Source organism: Falco rusticolus, chromosome 3, assembly GCF_015220075.1.
Source record: "Falco rusticolus isolate bFalRus1 chromosome 3, bFalRus1.pri, whole genome shotgun sequence".
NCBI lineage: Eukaryota > Metazoa > Chordata > Aves > Falconiformes > Falconidae > Falco > Falco rusticolus.
This window is the reverse complement of record NC_051189.1, coordinates 83,056,322-83,074,620: the sequence shown is the minus strand read 5'-3', so window position 1 is coordinate 83,074,620 and position 18,299 is coordinate 83,056,322. Positions and strand designations below refer to the sequence as shown.

Genomic DNA, 18,299 nt, shown 5'->3' with positions numbered 1-18,299 from the left:
ATGACAGTTGTTGTTGTTATTATTTCAATTACTAAATTGTGCTTATATCAGCCCTTGAGTTTTACCTTTTTCCCAGTTCTCCTCCCCATGAAACTAAAGATAAGCATTAAACATTAAAGACCATAGGGTGTGCTACGTTGTCTCCATCTGCCTTTCCAGAAGGCTGTGCATCTTCCATAGGTCTACTAACTCTGTGCAGATACCTCAGGTATTTAAGGGAATTTGAAACTGCATTAGCCCCCATATGTGGACACATGAATTGCCCCCTACGCCTAAAAATGGTTTTATCTTTCCTTTTACACCTAAATCCCAACCTAATCCAAAATCATTTGTTCTCTAGCTTGCTAGAAGTGGTAGGGCCCATGCTTTTCAGTGCTAAAGCTCTGGATTTTTCCCACGTTACTCTTAGAGTAATACTTTATGCAGGGTGGTCTTAGCAACAAGAAGGTGATCTGTTGTGATGAGCAACATCACAGACCATTAGCTAGGACTGGGCAGACCATGTGGGTTTGACAGTAGCCACTGCCTTTGAGCTTCATAAATTTGCTCAGTCAACAGCTTAAGTCATGTCAAACCAGAAGTGACCAAAGGGGACAGGGGGTTGCTGTATACAAACTGTTGTGACTTACAGTTCCTTCATATGCAATGTATGCTGCAGTCAGCAATGCTAGGGACTATATTACGGAGCGAGGTGGATAGCAAAGTCACTGGCTCTGTGGTTGTGGTGGAAAGTCTGTCTGGAAGCATCATGACGTTCAGTGCTCAGCTGAGAAGGCATTACACGTTGTGGTGGCTAATGACCCTTATTTCAGTTTGTGCTGCTCTGTCTTCTGAAATAGGGCTCCTTCTTTATAAGCAAACATTGCCACATCAGGCAGATTTTTTCTTTTCTTGAGTCACACCTTTCCTGGTGCTCCCTGAAGTCTGTGGAGTAATCATCTATTCACAGGGACAAGTGTCTCTCAACCTCAGTACTGCAGCCTTTCTTGCTTTCAAAAACACATTTTGCCTCCTTCCATCCACTGCCTTTGCTGCTGGCCCAGTAGTTGTGATGTTACCCTGCTTCATCTTGAGTTTGCTTCCTCCTCTGTCCCATAGAAAAATACACATTTGGCTCTATGACCCGGTCTGACAGCATTTCTTACATCTTAACCTATTTCGCCTTTAAAATTCAGGGTAGTTTTTCTCCTTCAGGTGTTTCGGTGGCAGGAGAAAATCTCACTATGGAAACTAGCAAAGCTTTACCCTCTTAAATCACATGGGATTCACTGCTGCTCTGATGCTTACAAAATACCTTGTACTGTCTAGGCAGTCCGAGTCCACATCCTAAGCACAGTCATTTTTTTGTGGGCTGTTGTACCCCCTATTGCGCCTCAGTACGTACTAGATTTCCACTGTTCAGAGAAGGGACAAGGTTCCTCTGGAACAGAAACAGCTGGACCATGAGGGGCACTTTCAGATGCTATACTAGTGCCAATAGTGATTATCAATTACACTTTAAAACAACATCTATCTGACAAGAGAAGGCAGGGTGCACAAATGAACTATTTATCAAATACAATAGTAGTATTTTTTCCGCTGCTGTCATGTGATGATTACACTCTAATTTATTAGACTATCAGTTGAATATACTGACTCATGATCAAAATTTCTTACATCTGATTTAAGTACACAGTTTTGGCACATTTATTAAGTAATGATTGAAAGAAATAATAAAAGCTGTCCCAGAAATATTCTTTCCATAAAGACTGTGAAATACTGAAGTTGAATGGTATTAAAAACACAGGATGATGAATATGCACAAAACCACCTATGTCTGGAAATTTAAGTGGAGTGCACATGTTAGAACAGAAATTACATATATTGTGACATACAGACACCAGTTGTTCTGGAATAGGATATCTCTAGCATTTAAGCAAAACATGATGGCATTTTGCTATTTTTGTAAAATCTAACTACACAATGTGAATTAATGGGTGTCTTTGAGGGTGGAAAAATGGTGATGTATTACTTTTATTAGAGCAAGCTCTACTGTGTGAAGTTTCTCATGTTTTCAGTAGGTTAATTTTCCTAGTCTGGTTCTCTCAAACTAGGAACCATGTCACAACTATTTAATAAATGTGCCAATGTGTCAAAGTAATTTTTTAGAGATGAGTGAAAATGGAAATGAAGTCAATGGAGTTACAACAGCCGTGAATTTATCTCAAGGCAGTAGTAGAGAAGTATTTCTGGAAGTGGAACCTTATCTGTGATGATTTTGCTTCTGTTAAATCTACCAGAAGAGTAATTTGCTGTTTTGGTCTGAAGGCAGAATCTTAGGACAGCTATCAGTTTGATCCTATGAAGGAAAAAGCTTCCTGAATTCAGTAACAGAGGCACGTACTAAGGTGCTAACAACACCTTACCGTGCAAAGGAAAGGATATTAAATCTGCATTGCTGAAATGTTTAGTAAGCTAATGTTATCATCTTACAGTCAAGGATTTAGTGTACGGTGATAGGCAAATCCTGCTCTCAATATAAGAGACATGGCAGTCCTATCTTAGAAAAATAACTTATAGAGTGTCAGAAAAATGCTGTCCCGAACACCTACAGGACAAGCCCTTTCTTTTGACACTGCCCCCAAATTATGGCTAGGTAATGTCTTTCTTCCTTGATGAGCAAAATAGAACAAATAAATATGATTCCTTTTTTCTTTGTCAAGCTGGTGGTTACGTTTATTATGTTATATTATGTAAGTCACCTTTAAAAGCATCAAATCGATTTTGGGTCTTACAGTGTGTAATGTTGCTCAAATAAAAAAATAAATTTCTTTGTAGATCAAAGCAGTTCTGTATGAACCCTAATGAAAATTAACACTGCTATTTATTTTTAATATAATTCTCACACACATCCCTCTCTCTTCCCAGGACCCGCATCAGTTCTCACTTCTTGAGCTGCAAGTTGAGTTCCCCAGCCTTCCTACTAGTAGTGCTAGATAAAACTTTGCTGACATTACAAGACTAGTTTCCATTATACGTTTCAGTCTGCTTTCAGAAGAGGTTCTTAATGTTGAAAAATAATTGTAAATGCAAGCACTCTGTAAGATATTAAGATTGTAAGATACACCAATGCAGAAGTCAAGGATTATATGTGCTGTCAGCTGTGTTGGGCAGATGTAGCAGTACTTGTGCTTTTATTGGTATTACTCGACACTTACACCACTCTAAACCAGAGCAAGGTTTCTTCTATAGGTAATGCTAGAAATCGTAACTCTTCTGTCCTTCATGTCTTGTAACACAGCAGGAACATAACTGAGATAAGAGAAGTTAACTGAGAACTAATTTTTTTTTTGCTATTAATGTAGTACAGTTATTAACTAACTATATGTATAGGTTTAGGAAACACATTTAGAATGCAGTCAAGTTACTGTGGAATGTTTTCTGCAGTATAAATAATAGTCCTTCTAACTTCATGACTTAACTCTGTATTAAAGCAAGTTTACTGCTTTTTTGATATAAGTCAATACATTTTGAATTAAATTAAATTAATGATACATTTTTTATGGCTAAAGCAGTGGGGTTTCTCATCCCAAATATATTTTAAAATAGCTAACAAAGTGTTCAAAGTACTAAAGCTACACAAAATATGTTAACAGTTCACTTGTTAATAGATTTTAAAACCGTGTAAACAGTGGCTTAGATCAACATTAGAGCCCAGCCACTCCCCTCTTCATCCTGCTGGTGTGCCACCCAGAAGGACACATTGAGTCGTGATCCCCGTCTGCAGTCAGCTGCTTTACCTGCATGTGTGATGAGCTTTGTTGGAGGTGGCAGTTCTGACTTTTGCTGATGGCAGGGAGGAGGAAGCCTGTGTCCCCCACAGGCAGCACTTGGTGGGACTAGGGGCCTGGCATTGTCATGACAGGTTCTGCTAGGGAGGGTCTCCAAACTGGACACCAGTTTGCACAGCTGCCACAGCTGCAATATGCTGACTAGATTTTAGGTCTACAAAATGTGCACTGTGAGTCTTCTGACAGTTTCTATCCAAAGGCTAAGTCTGATGCAATTCTTTGGGGAAAAAAAACCAAAAAAAAACCCCAAAAAAACAAAACCGCTCAGAATATTTAATTTAAATATGCAACTGATTAAGAATGGTGTAGTAGTATTGAGCTGGAATTACTACCGCTGCTCAGAATAAGGGATGCTGTACTGTCCCACTGTTACACATTATCTATCGAAAGTCTGGTTTATTGTTTGGAAGTATCTAATACTAGTTTGATTTTCTCATGCCTAACTTAAGGGTATGCACAGCAGAAATGTTAGAATTGTTGAGCATTAACATGTCCAGAATGCTTATACCATGGTCAGTTGTGTTTAGTTTCGTTCTCCTACTGAGCTTTTCCTGATAGTTCCAAAGCCTTTCTTTATTGTAAGAAGCATCTTGTGTGTCTGGGGGTGTGTACTGCTACAAATACTATTGTCTGGAATACTAGGCTAGCTCCAGGAAAGAAATCTGCCTGGGGCAGCCATCCAGATTGCCTTATACCCGGTGCTAAGTGACAGAGTCTTTGGCAGCTAATGGAATGATCACTGTCTTCTGGTTCTTCCAGAGGGCTGAGATGGTGAGATGCTCCATTGCACTTTTAAGTGAGGTACAAAAGGAAAAAGGAATACTGGTCTGTTCTGGATGTGTGTACAGAGTAAATCAGAAGGACTCATTGATCTGATTTATCTACTTGTACTTACTCCTGACCAGTGGCAGACATGACATTGGAAGAGTAAAAGCTACAGCAAATCATGGCTTATTGTATTTTATTGATACACAAGCCTAATTTGCTATATGCTACAGACTGAAGTAGAGTCACTGTAAGTGATAAGCAACTTTTAATGTGTTCGTGTTACGTAAAACAAACAGATCCAGATGTAAATAGCATTTCAGGCTGTTCTTGAACAGTGTTTCATAGATGTGCAGGGGAAAAAAAGATTTTCAGTTCGCTCAAACCAACCATTTCTGAAAAAGAAAGTGGTGTTAACATCTGTATGATATCGGATATTAATATTGCTGAAAAGTTAATAACGGAAATGACCAATGAAATATTAAGTGCAATGAAATAAAAATGTTTGAGAACAAGATTTGTATTTGTACTGCAGCACAGTGGTAAGATTCAAATCCTGCTGCACACATTTTTTTGGTAATGTTGTGCTTTTTATATAATCAGGAATGTTTTTATATGATACAGAGTGGGTAGTTTCTAAGACTCACATTACCACAAAATCTGTTTGATAACCTTTAACATTTCTGTACAACAATTTTAATTTTATCTGTATTATGAATATTCTGTTCCAAATGACTGTCTGTGTTTCTACCACAGCAGGCAAAATTGTGGAAAATAAAAATAGTTTAACATCTGATACTTAAAATATGTGGGTTTCCTTTTACCTCTGCTTTCAAATGTCGACACACGCAACTGAATTTATGAGTTCAGAAATAAGATTTTTAACAAGTACTTGTAAATACAAATTGATCAGAACTTTAGTAAGTTATCAAAAAACTGATTAAATTATCATATTATATACAATAATCATACCTGATTATTTCATTCATAAAATGTGATGTAGATTAGTTTACTAATTATATTTACTTTTCCCAATTTTCCTGTCCTTTTCATCCTGCATGATACACTTACGGTGATTGCTGTATGCAAATTGCTAGCACAGCTGCACTGAAGGTGGTTCAGAGTTGTTTCACTGACCTCAGCAAGAACTTCATTAGGCCCTTGTCCCCTCTGATCTTGTCTTTATTGCATTGAAGGTCTGAACAGCCACTTTGCCATAATAATGACCCTCTAGAACTGGTGTGAGGCTTCTTGTTTATCTGTGCCGGTGCTAACCCTGCCCTGCATATATATATATTTACATTTACATTTATTATATATACATATATATATATACACACACACACATCCAAATACTCAGAGATTTAGGTTAAAAAACACCTTTAAGATAATCAAGTCCAACCATAATCAACAGAATTTCTTTTTTATGTCTTCAGTTCAATGTGACCATTTAAAAAATTCATAGCCCCTTTCCTTTTAGTATATTTTAAGTTCTGGAGGTTAGTGTTGTATAAAGTAATTCTTTACTAAACATCAGACAGGAATAGATGTCAAGAAGGCTCCCTTTCTCCTTAGTACTACGCATATAACTGAGGATGTGTGGAAAAGATGGTGTCCCCTCAGAGCAATAAAGTTTAAGAAACACTAACAGACCCAATTAAATTACTGCATGTATTATGGAATTAACCTCGTACAGTGAAACTGGTCCTTCAGAGAAGACTTCTTCACAAATAACAGCGTCATTGGCTTTGCATTCACTGTAGTGTTTTTAACAACTGATGCACATTCTATTTATTGTAACAAGTTATGAGTTGTGTGGTGGGAGATGAGGACTTGCCACGTTCTGTAAGTTGTGGTATTCAGGTTATCTTTACACATATACTTGGCCTTTACTGTCATCGTTTCATTCACCTAATGGCATGATGTAACCTTATCCAAAGTCTCCAACTGATGTAGCATGGAAAGATATCAGAGTCCCTAATGTGTGAAAGGCTTGAAGTGCAATCGTATAAATGTGGCTTGCTCCAGGATACTATCAGTAGCCAATTAGATTACATGCGATGATGCGAATGGTGCTAATAGTCTTGCATGTTTTCCCTGTACTTCTCCATCACCCTTTATTGCTATATCTTCTGAATTCTCCCTTCATTTTCTTCCAACAAAGGCAAGTATGCCATGAGGGATCTGGTCCACCGACTGCCAGGCGCTAACAACAGCAACAGCTCAGCAAGCAAGGCCATGTCAGATGACACCGTTACTGCCATTTGCTGCACTCTGCATGAAGTCATCACTAAAAACATGGAGAATGCCAAGGCCTTACGAGACGCAGGCGGCATTGAGAAACTGGTTGGCATATCTAAGAGTAAAGGAGACAAGTATGTTTTGCAAATCACCTTGCACCTTTTTAACATCTCCAGTAGTTATTACTAGTCCTGAATGTGTTTGCCTCCTCTGTGCAATCATGAGTTGAATTCTTTAGTTTCATCAGAAATCATATGCCCGGTGTGAAAGGTGACAAGAAACAAGACAATACTGATAGCAAAAGTCTCTGCTGTGTTTATTTTTGACATACCATCAGCAGTGCGTGGAGTGCACTGCATGTGCAGTTAAAGGGAGAGTAATTGTCTACAGTAACTGCTACCTCTAAGCGCTTCCAAAAGATCCTGATAAACATTAGGGAGCAGAGTTGTTGGATTGCACCCTGCAGAAAGGGTGACATGCGGGTGGAAGGATCCTGTGAAAGAAAGGGACATCACCACAGTTCTGATACTGGTCCTCTTGCTCTGGGAATGAAGAATGTAAAGTCATTGTCCCTCTTCACAGCACCCTTTTCCCTGCCGCCAGCTTGCTGGTAAGGTGGGGCATAGTAGAAAAGTAAATCCATGGATTTTCCTATCACCTTGTTTCTCAGAGAGCGTTAGGATACCTGCAGACTACTTTCTGAGGCACCGAAACATGCAGAAATCTTACACACAACTGTTGACATTTTCAGAGCAGCTATGGTTTCAACTTGTCTGTTTTCCTATGTACACACTCTTCATGAAGAGTTCACTCTTTATCCTTCTTTTGCCTAAAACAGATAGCCTGGTTCTCATATTTGTCAACCTGCAGAAGTATAGTGCAATGGGACTATGGCAGTTTGAAAACAAAAAGCCTTCACTGTAGTGTACAAAACCCATCAGTCCACCTGCTCGAAGCTGTCATCACACAGCCTACTGCAGCACCAGAGCTCTAAAAGAGCCCCACAAAGCCAGGCCACAACTTGAAGGAAAGATTTATGCACCCTACATTTGGTATGAGAACTTATGCTCGCCTATGTGATCGGAGCGTTGCCAATATAATTTAATCACATTTCCTTTCCTCTATTATCACCCTTTTATTTTTCATACCAAATTCATTATTGAAACATTCTCACATTCTAATTGTAAGGGATAAAAAGTAGTAGCATAACAAAGTATGTGATTCCAGTTGTGGGAGCTCCCCATACTCTGCTAATTTATTTACATTTGCATTTTATTATTATTAAATCTATTTAAAAATTTCATTTGTATTTTCTAGGTCAAATGTACTGATATTGCAAGCAGATTCATATCCATTTCTCTTTAAGTTGAATGTGTCTTTCCTCAGAATAATGCATTTGTCTACCTTTTCACTATCTGGTAGAGATTTTTAATACCTGTTGAGTTTAGAATTTTCAGAGTTTCATGGGCAGTTTTATGAGGATCTGAGGGTATATTTCACTGTCTATGTAACCCTCGTAACTGTGAAAGACCTATCTATATTGAATGAAAGTATTTAGGCTAGATAGTATTGAGTAATTCCAAATTGCCCTCCCAAATCATGATGCATATCCCTCCTCTCAAGTACTTTGAGTTGTCCTGTGCTATTAATTGTTACAGGTTACACAGTTCTAGAACAAGAAAACCTGTTGACTCACAGTGCTACAAGTGCCCACCTTAAGTGAAAATTCCGTTTTAAAGCTTTCAGGAATTTTAGTACTGTGCACTATTACTTGGTTTGGTTTCTTACAGGCAATCCATTGTTTAAAAATCTGAATTGCTGGTTATTGGACTGATAGGAAATTCTGGCACGCTCACTTTAATACAGTAAACCACTTCAGTATGAATTTGTCTTGTCCAGTATGAAGCGACTGCTTCTACAAGTGCAGGATACTAGGCTGACTGTACATCCTGGTATGTATCAGTGCCAGGAGTGTGGGGCTGGCCCTGCTAGCCTTTGGAACATTCCCAGGGCTTGAGCGCTTTCCCTGTATGACAGCATGAGAGAACTGGTGTTCAGAAGGTCATATTGGCCAAGCCCATATTGGTTTCATAGTTTCATATAGTTCCTGTTTCTCCTTAGTACTCATAGTATGTTTGGCAGTTATTTTCCTGGTTACTCCACGCTGCCAGCACCCCACTAGCCAGTACAGCTGGGAGTATAATAAAAACAATTATAGTTGAAAGGGTTTAACAAATTCTGATTTATTCACTAATTACCCCCCTACTGCTGTAGTCTGGGTAAGAAATGGAAGAGAGGAAAAAACCCCACCAAATAAATTACTAGGAAAATACTGTATTTTATTTCAATCAGTAGTGTCATGAACATCGCTTTACCAGCTTGAGTGTCAGCCTACCAGCATTCCTTCACAGAAGTCACAGGATGCACCAAAGCCTGACCCCTGAGACTTCTTGCCCAAACCAGCAGCATATGCTGCTGGTTTTCTGGTTTCTCCTTGGTTTTGCAATGCATGTGCCTTTTCTGAGTAAAACATGAATCACCTCAGTGACTGCCCTGAACTCCATCAATCCTCACCCCAGACTTTGGCCGTTGCAAGGTTTTCTAGCGCTCTACTGCTTTATTTGGTACAGCACAGCGTATGCTTCTTCAGCGGGCTGGGTTATTTTCCCAGTCCTTTTTTATTTGACCCTTCGTGACTGAGCTGAATACTCTAATATCTTTTTTTTTAGACTTTTTTGTAAGTTACCTATGCCAAGAGGAGTATGTGACTCCAACTAATTCTAACAGTAGTTTAGAGCTTCTTTCAAAACCTTTCTGAAGAGAAAGTCCATGTGAAGTTACATATGGTTTTCAACATAACATTGTATTGCCATCATTAAAGGGTAATGGTGTGAACAAGATACAGGTCCTAATTTGGATTCCTGATGAAATTTGTCATGACTTTTTTTAATCAGTTGTATTTCTGCATCTTGGCTCTGCACTTCAAAAACAGTGCTCATCACCCATCTAGAGTGTTTCTTTTGGCCACTGCTAAGAGGAACTTAATACATTGAGCACACCATCAAGAGTTGAAGGTTGGCAGCTTATAGAGTAAGAAGAGGGTCTGCAACAATTTTGCCAACTGCTACCTCTCCCATTCCTCTTACTGTGCTCTTGCCATGCGTCCTTACTGTCAGTGTGCTGAGGAACGCACGTTTTGCCATTCACTGAATAATTACTACTGTAGGAGTAACATGTATTGCCCTTGCTGAAAAACAGATTGGTCTCCAAGATGCCAACCAAAGATCTTATGGTACATTTGAAACACACTAATTTTGGGTTTAAATCCATAGCAATGCATTTGAAACTTGGGATGAATGAAGTCTTGTACTTAACAGTCTCTTTCTCACTCTTTCTCTCTCTCTCTCTCTCCTTTTTGAATATATGTATGTAACAGGCATTCGCCAAAAGTGGTGAAAGCGGCATCTCAGGTCCTCAATAGCATGTGGCAGTACAGAGACCTGAGAAGTCTCTACAAGAAGGTAAGGCTTGTTTTTTTTCTAGATTTATCATCTTTCATACAGTTATCCGAATCTGGGGGCTGAGAGATTTTAGACCAAAACATTTATGTGATTGGAAGTTTACATAGAGTTTAAAGTTTCAGATATTTGGAGCTTTGAGTTTTTTCCCTCATCTTTTGAAAATACATGTGGTGGTGAAAAGGGTATGTGCATTTGATTTTCAAAATAATTAATACAAAAAGTGCTGGATCCGACAGCCCTGGAGAGTGAAGTCCTCTGTCCATAAAGATACCTATGCAAGCTCTCCCACTGCACCTTTCCTTTTTAGACCACCCCACCCTGTCCTGACAAGATTATCAGATTTCCAGCCCTTCAGCCCTCCCAAATTTCCTCATGAGATTGTGAACAAGAGTGTCTGAAGTAGTGGTGCTTAGTGACCAATTACATGTGGAGCTGGGCTGAAACTTGATAGCTTCACTTCCTATGAGCTGGAAGACAGTAGCATCATATACTTGGTTTTCAGAGTGTATGGAATCTGTAGTACCATACCAATCCCACGGGCCTCTTAAAAATGAATTGCAATACTGTAATACGATCCTGTGAAACAACATCCTATATATCTTCTAAAGTGTCTAATTAGTAAATTACAGCATTTAAAGTAATTCTTGTTGAATATTTCCAAACTGAATTACATCCCATTTGAGTATCAGCCTGCAAATTAGTTCTCAAAGGTCTTCTTGTTACATGGGATTTGACAGCTTATCTAATTGATACTTGTATTTGTAACCTTAGCAAAGAGAGCTAAGACTTCATGTGGCACAAAAGTTCAGGTCCTAGTTAAGGCTGAGGCACAAGAACAGTGAAGTAGGGAAAGTTCACAGTGGCATAGTCTGTGTTGTATGCATTTTGCACAAGAAAAGAACTTAGTTACATGAAATTACGCAGCAAATCTCAAACTGGCAGAAGCTTCTGTTTGAAATGCTGTTGTTCTTTTGCATGCCTCAGCCCTGCTTGTGTAAAGTGTGAGGAATAAGGAAGATGATTATTGAGTCTCTCCCATTGTTCACTTCCAGTATTTTCAGTCATCCTTGGCAGGCCTAGGGATGCCATGTGCAAAGATGTTCCAAGTAACGAGCTGGTACTCAACTGCCCCATTAAGAGGTGGGAACAAACATGAGGTAGAGCAGGCTTTTCTTGACACAAGGCAGTAATGCACTGGAAGTGTGCATAGCCTGACTTCTGTACATGTGGGTGGCTGCACTGTAGAGGCTGAAATTTATTGCACCATAATCATGTAGAGGTTCTTACAATGTCTGGCTCATTTTCAACCTTCTGTCTGTATATATATGCTGTGATAGAAGAGCAGTTTCTGGGGTTGCTTCATGCATGAGGTAATCTATATGCTGTATGGCTTCTGATTATACTGTTACTTAAAGGGCATTCTGTTGGCTGCCAATGTGAATGCCTGGTAACATACTTACATATTAAGCATACTTAGGTACTAAGTACCTTGCATGCTTACAAGAACATTTTCTGCTGCCACCAATAGATGTGGTGTGGAAAATAGGGCAGGCTAGCCTCTGAGGTAGCTTCCAGGACACTCACAGCAGACAGATTGTCTGTATTCTCAAGAAGCATTTCATTAATCTCTGTATTGGCTAATTCCTACAGACTTCACAAATTAAGGTCAGTCTCAGCTATGTATTTGTGTACTCATTACATGCCATTACATATGGTGTTAAACCTTGTATAAATATGGTTTCTTTTAATCAAAATGTTCAGATAATGAATTTAAAATACTCCCGTTTGTTAAAAGACATACAGTTATCTTTATAAAGTCATAGTATTTATTAAACTTGCCTGTAATAGCAGACTTATGCTGGCTGCCTGAGTTTCACTACTGTTGGGAAAATAATGTTTTTGTGATAGGAAAATTAGAACAGTTTTCATTATACTAATACTCAATGCAATCTTTATTTTGTTCCATTAAAACACACATGCTAGTAAAAATGAGTGAACATACAGTTGACAATATAGTATGATCAGCACTTTGCAGGATCTCGCACTTGCACAGCCTTTTTTGAAGTGCAGGTAAATCCCATTGTATTATCATCAGCAATTTCTTCCTATGTACAGAAGTATCTATACAATTACTTTCAAAGAATCGGTGGCCTACAGAGAGGCACGATTTTGTATTGTAATACAAAGAAATTACAAGCATCACATCACATTTAAGGAAAAGCAGCAGCACTTTTCTTACTGTTTGAGAAACAGTATAACCAAATAGTTTGAATTGTGGTATATTTTAGAGCCATATGCGTGCAGTACAGGAAGGAGAGGTACAAAGAATAGAATAATTTTTCTTTGTATTAATGGGGAAAGAAGGCAACATATGTTTAGTGCTGATACAGCAGTAGTCATATATTTAGTCCAAATATGACTGCATCAGCAAAAACATGAAAACCTCTTTAACTTTTCTGATTTTGCTCAATATTACAGGAATCATCCCATCGCTGGCAGAGTATCAGCTGCACTGACAGAAAGCCCATCCAGAGTTAGGGATTGATGTGGTCACCTAATGACTTGTCTCACCTGTGAAGGACCAAAAGCCAAGAAGTGCACAGGCACCAATTTCCCACTTGCAGCACTCCCTGATAAACTCCTGGCTGTGAAGTGCAGGAGTCAGAAACTAGTCCTCCACTGGCTGCCAGTAGCAGGGCTGCCCCAAGCAGGGTATGTGCATTGCTTCGTGCAAGCTCCAATCCCATCATGGGTGAGCAAGCTTCTCAGCTTTAACCAAAGCTGTAACATTAATATGCCTACATAGTGAAAACTAAATGAAGGAGCCTCCAAGGACACTGTCAAAATCAGCTGTTGCATAAAAAATAGCCCAAATTTAACAGATTTCAGGGTGTCAGCTTCAGCATGTTAAGAGGGATAGTAGCGTACACAAATTTCGTTGTGCCGCTCAGTGTCTGACAGACGTTGCCTCTTTCTCTGGGCCGTTCAAAGCCAAAAACTGCAGCAGCAACTGCAACAACTCTGTTAATTTCATTGACCAAATCAAGTAATATACCCTGTGTCAAGGTCATAGTGTATCTGGCTAAGAATACAAACAGTATCTTTTGACAACACAAAATTTTCAAGTCTTATCCATCTTTTTTATCCTGACAAAATGCAAAATTATTCCACAAGTCAGTGAGATAGGAGGCATGGAAGATTAAATCTAGTAAACCAGGTTAAGCTAGAGATAGGTTTCTGGAAAAAAGAGTTTCAAGCTAGCCCGTATGCTGTTTAAACAGAAAGGCAGAGCAAGTGGACAGAACAAGCTCTGCCAGCAATGTAGCTGAGCCAGTCCAGAGCTTAGAGTTGTGCTGCCCGGGGACTTCTCTGCAGTGGGCTGATCCTGCTCCCAATGAAAGCAATGAGAAGGCCCTATTGATTTCATAGGTCTTTTCTGTAAGGCCCCAAAAGCAAGAGCTGGAACTTTTGCAGCCTGTTGAACTTTACTGGAGACACAGGCTAACTAATCTGCAGCATCCAATGCGTCCTAGGAATCCCAAGGTCCTGTCAAAAATAAGGATAAAGGTTTCTGTGTTACTTTTGTTCAGTTTGCTGGAGCAGGAGCATTGTGCCCATTTATTGATAGCTGATACAAGAGGAGTTGCACTCTTTGAACTGTTGGTCTCTCTTCTCAAATAGGATTTTATTCTCTGAAAAGCATGCTGAGGTGGAGACTGTAGCTTTACTGGCTCAGGAGAATGATGGATAGGTTTCTAACTTCCCACAGCCTGAGCTGCAAGCTCAAGGAGAAGGAGACATTGGCTTTGTTGTCTCAATTTCCACTTGGAAAGCTCTGTAAGTCCACAATACCTTATGCATTGTGTTTGCAGAGCTATGTCACACCCTGTATGCTCCACTGACAGGTTCTGTCCATTGTACTAGGATTTCCAGTTCATAGCTGTGTTGTGGCTTCAGTGGGACACATAGACTTGATAGACTGGGCTGGCATGGAAAAGGCACAGGAAGTAAATAGTCAGCATTCAGATCTGTGAGTGAGGTGACAGTGTTTACCATCCCTGTTGGGCTTGTGCTTTGGGGGTAAAAAGAGGATGTCACTCCCTGCTATGGTTAGTCTGGCACTATCCTAACATGGTCCAACAGGACAAAGTTCTAAAACGCATAAATGTTTCCAGTCCTAAAATTAGGGGGGGGGGGGGGGGGGGGGGGGGGGAAACAACCCCAAAAGCATCTCGATGGGCCAAGAGGAAGCAATTAATTTAGTCTTGAGTTGAAGGAGTTGCCAGCCATCCCAGAAGTTTAACTGGCACGTCCTTCATCACAGAATGCTTCACAGAAAATACTGCTCAGTGAAACAGAAATCTAATCTGGAAAAAAAAAAATCCCACAAAAGGAAAACAACATTATGTTCAGTCCCATATAAACAGTGTTTAGGTTACTTAGTGTGATTGATTTCTAAATACTGCTAAAGCTTAGCAAGTAAAAAAGGAGTTATCTTCTCAGTTTTTCATCATTAGATTAAATAGTTTCCTAAAGAGTGACTTTAATGTCATGTCATTTTCAAACTTTTTTTCTCTACAAATAAGACGTACATTTTCATAAATGGTCATTTAACCGCCTCTGTTTTCATAAGTCTGTTCCAAAATACTTGAAATCTGATTTTCAAAAGTGCTTAATGGTCACATGATCCATAGCTCCATGGGTGGGTCAGTGGCCCAGCACTTATGAAAAACCAGGTAGAGGAGCTATTCCTCTTGTCCGTGTGCTTCAGACTCATGGTGCACCCCTCATCTTCAAATATCTTGGTAATCTGTACTGTCAGAAGGAGAATTAAGTGCTGCTTGCAGTCTCCAGAAAGAGGTCCTGTCCCATTTATGTTTAGCCACCCAAGCAAGATGAAAGGTTCTAATATGGTGATTCTTTAAAGACACCTTCTTCCATGTCAGGAACACTGGGCGCCAGTCCAGTGTCTAGGGTATTAAGTGGTTGAAGATTTGGGGACACCTTGGAAAATACAGATGTTCTGTAAGAGAGATTTCTGTTACCTGGTAAACTCCTATCTATCTCAATATTCAAGAAAATAACCAACTACTCTTAAACACACATAGCTTGTTAAATTACATGAGGAAATTTGAGCAAAAGGGTTGTCCTAAATGAGCTTAACAGAAAGAAAATTTATTAGCTAAAAACAAGCTTCAATTAGCATTAAATGTGTGTAATATCAAAGAGCTGGAGGAACTGTCAGAAAGAATATGTTTTCTATTAATTTCCTTGCTTTGCCTAACCACTTAGGCTCCAATGAAATCTGTTTACAGTCTATGATTATGTTTACACTTATTCTGTCTTCTAGGATGTAAGTAGAGATCGCAATGAATTTGTAGAAATTATTTTTCTCTCCCATTTATTATAATACATTTCTGTTCTGCATGGAGTAATAGAAATGTTAATCCTATTCACCTACTATATGAGTAAAAATACAACCCAATTATTTGAAAGCAGGCAGGCTGTTAAAGTCAGTCATCCTTCAGTGTGTAGTGTGCCATTTACAATAGGGATACTATTGTGATAGGCATTTAACGAATTCAGGGTAGTCACTCTGAAGATGGCCTTGTCTGTCATTGGCTGGAAAAGATATTTAGAATTGCCCAAAGCCTTAGAAGCAGTTAAGCCAGTCTGGATCTAGAAGAGGACTCTATTTTCATCTGACTTACAGAATAATAAAGTGATGACCCTATGAGAAAGTCCTTTATGGCTAAATGTTCCATGAAAATTGCCAGCAGTAAACTTCCAAACCCTAGTCAAGGAGTTTCAGAATCTAAAGTGCTTCCTAAAGTAAAATACACTTACTCACCCTTTAAAAATGTTAATTACATCATGCTGTCATGTAGACTTGGAACACCTAACTTGGTTTTCATCTGGTAAGGTGATCATCAGTCAGATGTCCCCCAAAAAGATGCTGGTTTAGGTTAAATTTATCGAGTGAAAAGGTCCGTGCAGAACTTTAAACCCTACATTAAGGATCTGAATTCCAAATCCAGAACATAATAGTTCCTCAAAAAAGTGGCTTGACTTGAAGGAACTAATCATGTGCTCAGATCATTAATGAGCATATGTCTTTTGCAGTGCTGATCTTTCATCAGGGCTTAATTTATTTCTGTACAATTGCCAAGGTCTTTTTCAGGTTAGTATGTCACCCTTTTAGAAAAAGGATGGATTCATTTAAGGTAAACCCCACTGTAATATAAAGCTAGATTATCATTATAGAGAAGGCATTGTCTAGGGCCCATTTTTATATTAGCTATGAAACTGCAAATACCTGATTAATAAATAATTGACTGATTGATTGATTTGTGGCAGTGGGCGGCCCCAAGCTTCAGTGTGACTGATGACAGAGGATTTTCACCAACCCACCACTCTGGGTCATGGCACGCTCAGCATACTCTCTCCCAGAGCCAAGAAACCAGAATCTATTCCCCAACCCAGGTATTCTGGCTGTCAGCTGACCAGTGTTGAATTGTTGTTTCATGCATATGAGATTTGTACCCAAAAGAGTTCTACAGGAGGTGTTCAAATCAAAAGTAACAAAACCTTACTAGAGAATATATCTTTAAATTACACAATATAATTTCCTAAAGCCTGTTGGTTCTAGGTGGAAAGCATCTTGCTTCACTTAGGAAAGCAGCCTTACGCATTTCAGCCACGTGAGGAAGGTGTGCAAAGTTTTGCTCTGAGGACAGCATATATCAGGGAGGGAAGCAAGTGCATTACACTCAGTTCCCTGAAAAGCTTTTTAGCATTTCTGTAATCTCTTTTTTTGTTGTCGCAACCTTTTAAACAGAAAGGCAGTTATTGATAAGCACTGTGTTGAAAGGCAGATTAAATTTATCAAGCTCTTTGCTTTCTTTTCTGGCCTGATGGCATCTCTAAGATAAAAGCAATAGCTGTGTATTTCAGTAATAGGATCCCAGGTAAACTAGAATACCTATTGAATAATCAGTTTTTCCATGAGTCAATTAAATTCTTAAAATGCTAATTTTCAAAATCTATTACTAAGAACAACAAAGATTTCTCTCATACATAAGTAGAGTTGATGAGAATTAGCACAACTGGGCATGATTTATTAGAGGCACTATTTGATTTTAGGTACTCAAATTCAGTTTCCTTAAGCAAGCATAGTCTTTTGTTTTCCTCTTAATATTTTTTTCATAATAAAATGTGACTCCATGGCACTACTGGAAAAACAAAATACCTTCTATATAGGCACAACATTCAAGTAAGTCCATGGAGAAACCTTTATGTATACATATGTTTGTCTATTTTTCTGATAAAATATTTAGAGAAACTAAGAATGTGTATGTTTTTGCTGATCACACAGGTCATAGTAGCTATGCTGTTTCTTTCTTTTGTTTTGTTTTTTTTTTCTACTAAGTTTGCCCAGAAGAAAGAAGACATCAGAGAAGATCTCATTTAAATACTTTAGACATGAATATCTTTCAAGGTTAGGGTAAATCCTTTTAATCTTTAGCTGACAGGAGCATGATATTTAAAATGCCCAGCATTTCATCGTCTGATATATGACATTACTTTCTGTTAATCAGGAATTAACCAAATTCCTAAATTGATTTTAAATAAAGGAAATGTGCAAGTTTTCTGTGGAATTAACATACTCAAGCCTTTTTAAAGCATCATCTGACTAATTTTAGAAGATACAGATTCCATAACCAATATAGCAAAAAAATTATAGTCTTCAAATATATACTTCCTTTTTTTTTTCCCTATTTCAGTCTTTCTTGCCTAAAAACATGTTATTCACATTTAAATGAGCATTTTAAATGTGGCTTTTTATCAAATGGCAATCTTTTTAAATACTTAATCATGAATTTGTCATTGGTTTCAGTACTGGAGAAAAAGTTGGTGTTACAGATTTTTCTGTGTGTTTTGT

At 38.6% G+C, this 18,299-nt stretch overlaps 1 protein-coding gene across 9 annotated transcripts in view; it reads left to right on the top strand.

The window, feature by feature from the left end:
• Positions 1-18,299, top strand: part of CTNND2 (catenin delta 2) — a 679,250-nt gene that overhangs the window by 633,317 nt on the left and 27,634 nt on the right. For 6 of the 9 annotated variants that reach the window (XM_037380649.1, XM_037380644.1, XM_037380643.1 and 3 more), the window contains 3 exons: positions 6,760-6,970; positions 10,273-10,357; positions 16,715-16,840. In XM_037380649.1, coding sequence (XP_037236546.1) covers positions 6,760-6,970; positions 10,273-10,357; positions 16,715-16,840 — 422 coding nt within the window. The remainder of the gene's footprint in view (positions 1-6,759; positions 6,971-10,272; positions 10,358-16,714; positions 16,841-18,299) is intronic. The other 3 variants (XM_037380646.1, XM_037380645.1, XM_037380652.1) reach the window with 1 other exon arrangement.